Source organism: Gavialis gangeticus, unplaced genomic scaffold (assembly GCF_001723915.1).
Source record: "Gavialis gangeticus isolate Ggan-Ray unplaced genomic scaffold, GavGan_comp1, whole genome shotgun sequence".
Lineage (NCBI taxonomy): Eukaryota > Metazoa > Chordata > Crocodylia > Gavialidae > Gavialis > Gavialis gangeticus.
In genome coordinates this window covers 157,073,176-157,083,847 of record NW_017729024.1, presented here as the reverse complement: position 1 = coordinate 157,083,847, position 10,672 = coordinate 157,073,176, and the positions used below count along the sequence as shown (strand labels likewise).

The 10,672-nt window shown below is 45.8% G+C and overlaps 1 protein-coding gene across 1 annotated transcript in view; it reads right to left on the bottom strand.

Moving 5' to 3' along the window:
- LIFR (leukemia inhibitory factor receptor alpha) overlaps positions 1-10,672 on the bottom strand; it is a 64,908-nt gene that overhangs the window by 7,188 nt on the left and 47,048 nt on the right. The window contains exons 14-18 of the mRNA XM_019517939.1: positions 8,560-8,661; positions 7,540-7,707; positions 4,238-4,399; positions 3,286-3,379; positions 51-129 (exon numbers count right to left, since the gene is read on the bottom strand). Coding sequence (XP_019373484.1) covers positions 51-129; positions 3,286-3,379; positions 4,238-4,399; positions 7,540-7,707; positions 8,560-8,661 — 605 coding nt within the window. The remainder of the gene's footprint in view (positions 1-50; positions 130-3,285; positions 3,380-4,237; positions 4,400-7,539; positions 7,708-8,559; positions 8,662-10,672) is intronic.

The following is a 10,672-nucleotide window of genomic DNA, read 5'->3' as shown; positions in this document are numbered from 1 at the left end:
CCGATGTATTTTTACATTTTAGAACCTTAAAAAAAAAGCATTGAAGTTACCTCACATATGTTCTTCTGGAACTGCAGTGCCTTGCTGTTCTCAGGGTTTGGAATATCAGGGTAGAACGTTTCTTTAATCCTTTAGGAGATAAAAGAGTAATTTGGCAAACTGAAAAAATGGCTCTGCCAGTTTCTACATTCACAGTTCTCAGGAGATTCAGCATGACAGTTAGTTAAACCTTTTGTTTTCAAAATTGTTGTGTTGACTGACTATAGGAAAAGTTTCAATGCTTTCATCTTACACTGTCACATTCGTGGAAACACGAAAGTGAATGGCAAATCAGATCGATCTTGTGGACAGGTTGCAAATTAAGTGCATGTTTAATTTAGTGCTTCACTGTTTAAAAAAACAACCCTGTATTAGTTAAGAGCCGTGCAGATGTATACCGGTTGAGTGTCAGCCTGAAGCACTGCTGCTCTGCGGCCAGGGGGCTGGACACAGAACCTCGCCCAGCATGTCCCACAGTGGACAAGTCTCTGGATGTTCCCAAAGATTCCCAAATATGGAGGAACGTGATGACTGGCTGGCCCCCAAGATGACCCCAAACTCACCCCCAACACCATCACCCCTCAGCACCCTTGTGCTGGAGTGTCTGCTCAGTTTGACTCCAAGACCAGGGAACACAGGATGGGGCCTTATCAGGTCACTGCTGTGCATGCCCCACGTCTGCACAGCTGGAACAATTCATGTCCCAGCAGTGCCGCTTCAGGCAGAGACTGCAGGTCGTACCGCTTTCTCAGCAAGATCCTTGCCTAGATCACAGCTCTCTGGAAGTGCAGGCTGACCTGCCTTGTTATGTCCTCAATTATATCTACAGCCTTTTTTTGCTTCAGTGTTGCTGCTCAAACTGACATGGCAGATGAGGACGATGCCATATGACATGCCATGGACTCTGGACCCATGTGGAACCAGCTCCAAACTGTGCTTCTGCTCAAGGCAAATGAGCAGCGACTGATGAGACCACACTGCCCTAGCTAACTGGAAAAGGAAACTTCCACAGGTTTTGTGCCACCTGCATGGAAATCTGCACTAAACAAAAACCTGCCCTTGTACAGCACAGCACCAGGTCACCTCCTACCATGGAGAAGCAGGTGGTCATTGGCATAAGGTAGCTTGCAGCCCCTGACATTTTCTGGTCCGTAGACAAATCTACAGTGGGATCAGCAGGGTGGGAGGCATGTCTTGTGATAAACCACAGTCCTAGCATCTGCTTAATCTGCCTCGTCATTGTTCAGGAGATAGTGGCCAGATTCAGCCATACGCGACTTGCAACTGCACCAGGGCCAATGACAACACCCACAACACCATTCTGTATCCTACACACCAAAACATGGACTCCAAGAGTTTCTTTGCTATGATGCATCATAGACCAACAGGATCAGTTCTCACGTATGAATGCTGACTGGGTGGGCAAGGTTCATGGCACCAAGGTATTCCACAGCTCCCGCCTCTCTGGCCTGACGGGGTAGGGGGAGTGAGGGAAAGTCTGTCCCCATGTTCCCAGCATCAAACTGCTAGTAGTGACTGTTTACACCACAGCTAATCAGGGATCTGGCACACCCACTCCACCTCTGGTTCATGAAGCTTTATGTAGGTTCCTGGGATGCCCACAAGGAACTGCTTACCTACCCCACCAGCAGCTGCTGCTTGACTGGAGCGTGCCTTTGGGCACCTGAAGATACACTGGAGATCACTGGGGGCTTGCCTGGATATCACCAAGTGCTATGTGCCCTGCTTTGCCATCTCTGCCTGAAGCCTTCATAACATTTGCAAGACCAAGGGGGGAGTTTTCCAAGATGCCTGGGCTCCCATGGCTTCCAAGTGCCCAGGGTCACGCTTGTGCATGAAGACCTAGCAGACAACTTCCAATCCCAGAGACTAAAGGCAGGTATGGGATGACTTGGGGGCGGGGGGCGGGGAGGAGAGAGGTGGTTTGGGATTGGGGATACATTCCCTTTTCTGTTTTTTATTTAAGCATCAATCTAATAAACTTACATTGTGCCTGAACCCTTGAAGTGTGCTTGACTGAGTTGGAGTGGTGGGGGTGAATACTTGAACACCTACATGTTCAGGACTGGGGGAAAAGCAAGGGGCTGTGCTCAAGTGAGGAGTAAGTACAGCTGGTTTCTTTGAAAATAAAGTATTTTATTAATCAACCAGTGGAAAGAGGTTCTTTAAAAAAAGTGTTAAATGAACCAAATCAAAAGCTTCCTTTAAACAAGCAAGACCTTTCCCTATGGAATAACACCTCCGGTAAATTTAGTCATCCGAGGGGGCTCATGGAGGTAAGCATGTTCCCCAATCACTCCCCCCCCAGGGTAGTGGGGTATGCCTCAGTGTGGAAGGGCTGGGGATGGTCTTACGATCATGAGAGGGGTCAAATGACTGGAGTCACTGTAGGCTGAGGCATCGCTGCTCATACATGCTCCCACTGCCTCAGAAAAAAACGGTGGTTGCAGCATGTCCAAGGTATCTGAGTCCTTCAGGAATGATAGAGCGAGCGCTGGAGTGCTGCTAGGTGTAAGGGCTGGTTGCCTGTGCCCAGAAAGGGTGCATAGGGCCTTGAAGTTAATGGGAATCAGAGGGGGTTCACAGGACTGCTCTTGCCACTGACTGTGGATGGGTGCTGCCTGCGTCCGCTATGCAACCCCAAGAGGATCCATGGACAGCCCCTTGTGGCATGTGGTTATGACCTGGAAACCTGCCGTCTCTTGCTGTCCTGAGATGCAAATTAAGGATCTTCATTTTGGCCCTGTACTGCTGGTGGTACCCCCAAGCTGCCATCTCCATGACTTGTACATACACTTGTACATGGCTTGATTGCACTGGCTTGACTGGAGTACCTGTTGGTTTTCTCAATCACAGCCTAAAATTGCAAGCTGGCTGAACAACTCTTTCCAGCTCCAGTCACTGCTGCACCTGAAGGATGCACTGAATGATGCTGGATCAAACACTAGTATCTAAACAGGTCAAAAGGGGAGTCCAAATGGGTGTCCTGTATGCTTCCACATGTGGAATGGTTTAACTGTTATGTGTGTCCACAACCTTACTGTTGCAACTTGGCCAAAATACAACTTCTTTGTCTCTGTTCCTTCCTACCCCTCCATGCAAAAAATGGAGATGCCGCCTTACAAAACAGCCTGCTGGAATAATCATATGCTTTGAGAGGGCAAAGAATTACTATACGCACAAACAAACCAGAGCAGGACAATGGAACCAAATAAGAGTACTTACCATTCTCTTTTTCGGTAGCAAAGGATGCTGGTCACCACCCCAAACACAAGAGCCACTGCCACTGGGATGAGAATGGCAATGATCAGCCCCACAGCTGGAGAAACAAATTGTAAAGGTATTCCAAGTTACAAAAAAAAAAGTCATTAGCCAAATTTTGCTAGAAGTTTCACCATGAATGGCATGCCCCCATTTTAGTTTTTATTCCATACAGCTGAATGCTGAGTGTTTTTTATACAACTTAACTTGGCCATCTTTTTTTTTGGAACTATTCAGCTTGCTTGGCCTGAAATGCACTGCCTTTTTTTTTTAAGTTCATAATGTCTTTTACCTCTCTGAGCATCTCAGTACTATTTATTGACCTTGCTCCCTTAATACAAGTGCCTCTTACCTACTGTGCACAGCGTGTGGTTTCATGCACTTCCATGCACATCCCTTCCTGTTTGTCAGTAAACATAATTTACCTATTTGCTACCCTCCAGAAACTCTGTGGCTTCTTGTAATTTTCACTGCTTTCTTTTTTTGTGCATTACTGCTCCATCTTTTTTAGATGCATTGAACAAAACTTGAACACATTTAAAATTCACTACTGACTTTTATGGCTTTAGGGTAGGGAAAACTGGAGCAACTATTTCCTTAATAGCTCAATTCCCCTCTAACCACTTGAGGCCTTTTTAACATTCAGCAAATGTTTTTTACTGAGCTGCCCATTGCAACTATCAGGTATCTTGAGCAGTCATGACTTCAGACCCCAATGACTAGTTTCAGTTGCTTTTCTTCTGTGCATTAGTATGAGCTTCATGTTTGCTGTAATCAGGCTGATTTTTTTTTTCTGACCTGCAATAGTTTTGGTGCTGTTTAAAAATGTGGGTTGCAGGCAGAGTCTGCTAAGAAGGTGAAGAGATCAAATGAGTCGAAGTCATAAAGCATTAATAAGCAAGAATTTTCAACTTACAGTCTTCTTTTGTCACCACATACAGGCCATTGGATGGGCCTATTCCACCAGCAGTGTAGGCTCGTAAGTCCAACTGATAACTTGTTTTGCCTTGAAGGTCAAGTATTCGCAGCGACTTTTGTGTTAGGTCAGTAATATTCTTTACTTTTAGCTCAGGATGCCCTGTTTTTTTTTGCCAGTGAAGAAGGTATAGAGTGTCAGAACACATTCACAAAAAGTCTCAGCACAAAAAGGGGTTCTTAAAAATTTCAAATTAAGGTGGAAAATGGTCTTTTTAATAGGGAATAGATAAAAGTTATCCTGCAATAAACTCACTGTGACTCAAATCTAACAGGGTGTTAAACAGAACAAGGAGTGCATCCTCCCTGCAGAAGTCTAGTTCTCTATACTGAAGCTACTCCTCGTAAGTGAAATCATCAGGAGTGAGAAAAGATGCATTGTGATGTAACACTGGATCTGCTACATACTCTCTCTAGAATTGCTTGCGTCTGTTTGTGGCCTGATGTTTGGGGAAAGCATCCTGTGGTTTTTAGCAACGGTTGTTTTCTAGCGAATTCTGGGAGAATTTGCCTGTGTTTCTGCAGGAAGACAGAAGACTTAATGCTGTGGATGCTGGATAAGTCCTCTCAGTTCAGAGTAGTTACGTTAAGAAGTTTATGACCTGTACTAACTCTGGATTTAACCTGCAATGCCTGAATGGCCTAGCCAACTCTAGTTGAAAGCCTCATCAAATTGAAAGAGTTTATGCGTGCAGCCAGGGCTGTCCCTCAGGGGGGTGGGGGGGTGAATCGGGGTGTCCGCCCTGGGCCCCGCACTTTGGGGGGGTCCTGTGAAAGCAGGCGGATCAGTGCGGCGATGCCATGCTGCCCCGGCTTCATGTCTGGCTGCTCAGTACCTCCTGCCACCGAATCCACCGCTGAAATTGGCGTGTCCGGCTGCTCATTGCCACCCCCCCCACTGAATCTGCCTCCATCTTCCTTGTATCCAGGGACAGGGCCCCCCACAGGCTGAGTTGCCCTGGGCCTTGCACCCTGCTCAGATCGTCTCTGCATGTAGCCAAGATACAAGAGTATCATTTCAGTTGCACTTTAGTTTCCAATGAAGATAAGCTCAAAGACTGAAGAAAGGAGACAGACAACTGATGCCCAAAATGAAAGTGTCTGCTCAGTGACTAAAAATAAGGTGCTGCTTTGAACTACACTACACTTTTTACTACAGACATCACATAACCTTAACTAGCTACATGTTAAGATTATTTCTTCTCCTGTTGCCATGCCACCATGATTATTCTCAAAATGAACCAAACATTTTATAGAGACATCACTGCCCAGGACAGAAACATGGAGAGAGAGAACACAAGGTATCCAACATGCACTGCACAAAAACAGCTAATTACTAAAGAAGATTCACTGATGAACAGGGATCCAGGTTTTCTATTTCCCATGGAAAAAATGGAGTAAAATGCAGATTTTCCCCCTGGATTTCTCATTTTAGCAGAGAAACCTGTGGATTTTGCAATTTTGCAGCGAGCTCTCTGCACGCTGGCAGAGTTCCAGCCTGTAGTGGCTGGGAGGGAGTGGGAGGAGGGTGGTGAGGCAGGGGGTGCCATGGGCACGTATATACAAATGGCTGCTGGGCAGCTTGGAGAGCAGCTCCTGCAGGTAAGTGTGTGTGTGTGTGTGTGGAGGGGGGTGGGGGTGGAAATTGAGGTCCTTATAGGCAGGGAGGGACTTGAGCAAGGTTGGGGCTGTTGCCCAGCTGGGCAGCGTGTGGGGCTGCAATGAACAGCCAAAGGGCTCCAGTGGGGAGCGGAACGGGGCCCTGGGTGGCTCTCCGCTGCTGTGCACACTCTGGAGAGGGCGGTGGGGGGCACATGCCCCCCAGATCTGTGTGCAGGCTGGGGGCAGGGCAGGCTGCCTACTGCAGGCTTGGACTTCCGCCCTGCTGACATCCCCTGGTGCCTCCACAGCCTAGCAGGTGCAACCCAGCACTGCATGGCAAAGCGTGGCTGTACAAGAAAGCTGCTGTGAGCTCCGCACTGCCCTGGTGATGCGTCCCTTGCATTCACAGGGGCAGCACGAGTGGGGGTGCAGGGTTGTGCTCCTCACTGCTGCCATGCATATGGGAGACATGTTGCCAGGGCAGCATGGAGCTTACAGCAGCATGCAGCTTTTCTGGGTGGCTGTGCTCTACCCTGCAGCACCAGGTCCCACCCATGGGCTGCAGAGGCCCTGGGGGAGGGCAGCACAGTGGGAGCCCAAGCCCACAGTGAACACCTGCTCTGCCCCTGCCCAGTGCACAGATCCGGGGAGTGTAGGTCCCCCCCAACCCCTGGGAGTGTGAGCAGCTGCAAGGAGCCAGCCCCACCTGCCTGAGCACACAGCAGGTGGGGAGCCAGCTCTGTGCTATGCTCCGCTGCAGCAGCTGCTGACTTCTGTTGGGGACAGGGGTTTGTGGACCCGGCTCCCTGACCCCACAGCCTTGGCAGCTGGGGGTTCCTCCAGCCCCTACAGAATCGGTGGCTTCTGATTCGACTCAGACCTTTTAACGGGTCTTCTGATTCGATTCAGATTCAGAGATTCAGCCACTAAACAGGGCTGAATCTCCTCCAAATCAAATCAGCTACCAAAGCTTTGCACACCCCTAATAGTAGTGGCACATAGATGTGCCACTTGTTCCTGGGGAATGCCTGTGCATACACACTCTGGTATTCAGCAAGTTGCCCTGGGTGGGGTAGGGGAGGCTGAGGCCAGCAACTGGATTGGCCCCAGCAGCCTTACCTGAGGTCCTGGGGTCCTCCTGGGGCACCAGCAGCAGTGATCTGTGTGCATGGAGCCTGACTGGCAGCCAGTGTGGATCTGGCTGGCCAGGCTCCAGTTTTGGGTGGCACATGCTGCCTCACTTTTTTATGCTGTGGGTTTTTTTTTTACGCTGGACCACATTGCAAATTCACAGCATAGTGAATGTGTGCATGTGTGGTTTGCAGCAGCGCAGATGGGTCTGCAGCACTTCAAACTGCACATGCACACTTGTCTGGACACTTCCTAGCCAAAATAGATTTGTAGCACTGATGAAAAACACCTTATTATATTATTCACTTAAGATATTTAGTAGCTTAATTTACCTTTGTCAATCTTGTTGACACGATGGCTAGTATTTTAAGAGTCTTTGGCAGTTTTTAAAGGCCAATTCTGCTACCGAATACTACTAATTGTATTGTAACTAAACTTTTTCCCTGAAAGTGCTGTTCATTACAAAGTATTCAGAGTTCACAAGAAAGTTGAGGACTCGGTTGTATTTACCTGGATCCAATAACTTTGGTTTTAAAGGATCTTTTTCCCCCTTTGCAAAGAAAAGCAAATATCCTTTTAAAAATCCCTGGCAGTCTTCAACAGGAATGTTTTCCCATTTTACCAATATGGAATCTGAAGAGGTTTCTTCTACAGTAAAATTAGGTGCAACTTTTGGAGCTGTAGGGTGAATTGTGAAAAGATAAAAGTTAACAAACATTTATCCTAAATTCATGTCAGACCCCCATGTTGTTTAGGGGGCTAACATAATAATTGCAGTTTATTCTCTGTCTAGTTTTCTCTTTGACAAAAAGGAAAAAAATGCAAATACACAAAGACTGCAGATCAGAAATAGTGGTTTCTGAAGCCCACACTATACTCAAAGCTTCATTTGTACAGCAGCACTGCCTTCAAATCAAGCTGATGACAGATGTACCATCTTATTAGCTGTAAGTGGGAATCCACAGGCATCACCAAGCCAAATCTAAAAAAACTGCTGCATTCATGTAAGAAGAGATGTCATAATGTGGGCTGCAGGACCTCTGTTGTTTTTGATCAGAAATATGGAAACAAACCAGCTGGACTACTGTCCAGTATCTAAGTCTGGGCCTGGCAGTTGGGAGCGGAGGGGAGAATATTTTTTCCATTTGAAAGTTGAGCAAATCAGTCACAGAAGAAAGAAAGATACTAAACAGGGAACTCCATGATAGCATTTACTGAAAATTACTTTTTGGGATTGATCTCTCACTTGAATTTGTTTACATTTTGACTCTGAACATCAGACTATCAGTTGTCTTTTCAGCTATTAGAATAAAAACCAGCTACACTGCAGAAAAGGGGCAATTACTGGTGAGAATAGAAACACACTAAAACCCCTTTATATCTATACATTAGGGGATGTAAGAAGATGGGTCTGTAAGGAGATTCTGTTCTCTGACTCTCATCTAATTTATCTGGTGAAACCTCTCTCAGATTAATTGTATTTATTTTACCTTGTATTTCTAAAGGCTCTTAATAATAAAATGTACGTACCCAATTCTTGTATGTATCCAGTCATATTTTGCAATAACTGATATCCACTGGATTTACAGACATAGAGAGAAAAATTGTATCTCACACCAGGCTGAAATAGATCTATGAAAGAACGTTGTCATTGTTAAAAAGGATTTACTTAACAAAAGTTGTACTTTTAACTTTCACGTGCATATTTATGTAAATACATTAAGTAATAGCATCAATAACTTGACCATATGGTATGCATGTATAAATATTTTCCCTATTTTGATCCCTTTAAAAGCTGGGTCACTGTATATAGTTTGGAGTCAGTAAACAATCTGGATCATTCAAAGCAACTTGTAAGCCCTAAACTAATAATGTTCATAAGAAAATCCTGGAAGTGGCACAAACTGCTGTTTACCACTTTAAAACAGAAAACGTCTGTGATGCTACCACAGACACTCACCCCCAAACCTTCCAAAGCTGTCTTCCTCCTCCTCAGATATGCAATGGCCAGCTGACTCCTACTACAGTACTGTGATTCGGAGTTACTACTCTGACAACCAACTCAAACCTTGAACTAAGCTTGATAAGACATATGTCCTTGCTCTCTTTTTAAAACAAGGGGACAAAACTGCAATGTCAAGTGCCCTCAATCATCAGCAAAGGTGCGGGAGGTATTCAGCTACATACTTTGTAGAAACAAACGCGTAGGCCTTGAACCCACATTTAGCTGCACAGAGGCAGGGCCCAGGACTGTGTGGAGTTACAGGGAAGCCAACTTTGATTTGGATAAGTATAGGGGACTGCCTTCAAGAATCTCATTGCAGGACTGAGACCAGAGGTGAATTTGTTAATCTGATACCAGTAGGTATCATCCCACAACACAAGAGAAAGATTCTAGAAATTGGAGTCTAATGTTCAAATACTGAACCATGGATGCCTGCCTAGAATAAGATGCTCTCATTTTGAGAAAGCTACACAGATACAATAATTCAAAAGGTAAGGAGCTCAAATAATCACAGATCTGAAAGTATTCTTTCAGCTGAGTTATCCCTGAACCAATAAAAGCAGAAAAGCTTATTTCAGAAAAAACTTTCCTCTATAAACAAGTCTAAAACACTGACGCTAGAGTGGAACTTTACTTTTAATTTACTGATTTCCTAGCAAAGTCTGTGCCCTCTTTCCTTGTTTATTTCTTTTCTACTCAGTATCTCTACCATTGTTCTCAAAACAGCCAACTTATTTTGATTTCTTAATCTGTTCACCAGCATCTAGATACCTGGAAAGTGCCCTGTTCTACAAGAGCCAATTGTTTATGGCATGCCAACAGATGGATATTGCCCTTTCTTACTCAGTTATAGGAGAATAATGCATTAACCTGATACCCCTCCCTTCATAAATGTCTGGGCAGCCCAGGACTGCACTTAAAACCTGAAGAACATGTCCTCATTTTTAACAATTTTACATCAGGCTGAAGTTTGGGCTTCAGCTACCTTTTCTGCAACTCTAAAACATTCTGCGAGTGCAAAGAAAACAACAGTAATTAAATCCCGATGTAATAGATACCTCAGATCATGACGGAACAGTAAAAAGAAATCTTAGCCTAGAAATAGGGTTTAAAATAAATCTAAGCAGTATCTTTTATCTTTTTTATTGATACTTTTCCTGTTTCATTTGCAGAGACTACACACTATCCAAGCTATGAATTTCATAGTTGGTAGGGTTGGAAGGGACCTGAGCAGATCAAGTCCGACCCCTGCCATGGCAGGAAAGAGTACTGGGGTCAAATGACCCCGGCAAGGTGATTATCTAGCCTTGTCTTAAAGACCCCCAGGGTAGGAGCCAGCACCACTTCGCTTGGAAGTTGGTTCCAGATTCTAGCTGCCCTGGCCATGAAGTAGCGCCTCCTGATGTCTAATCTGAATCTACCCTCTGCCAGCTTGTGACTGCTATTTCTAGTCACTCCTGGGAGTGCTCAGGGGAACAGGGACTCCCCCAATGCCTGCTGGTCCCCCCTGACTAGTTTGTAAACGGCCACTAGATCCCCCCTCAGCCTTCTCTTGCAGAGACTGAACAGGTTCAGGTCCCGTAGCCTCTCCTCCTAGGGCCTGCCCTGCTGCCCTCGATCATGCGAGTGGCCCTCCTC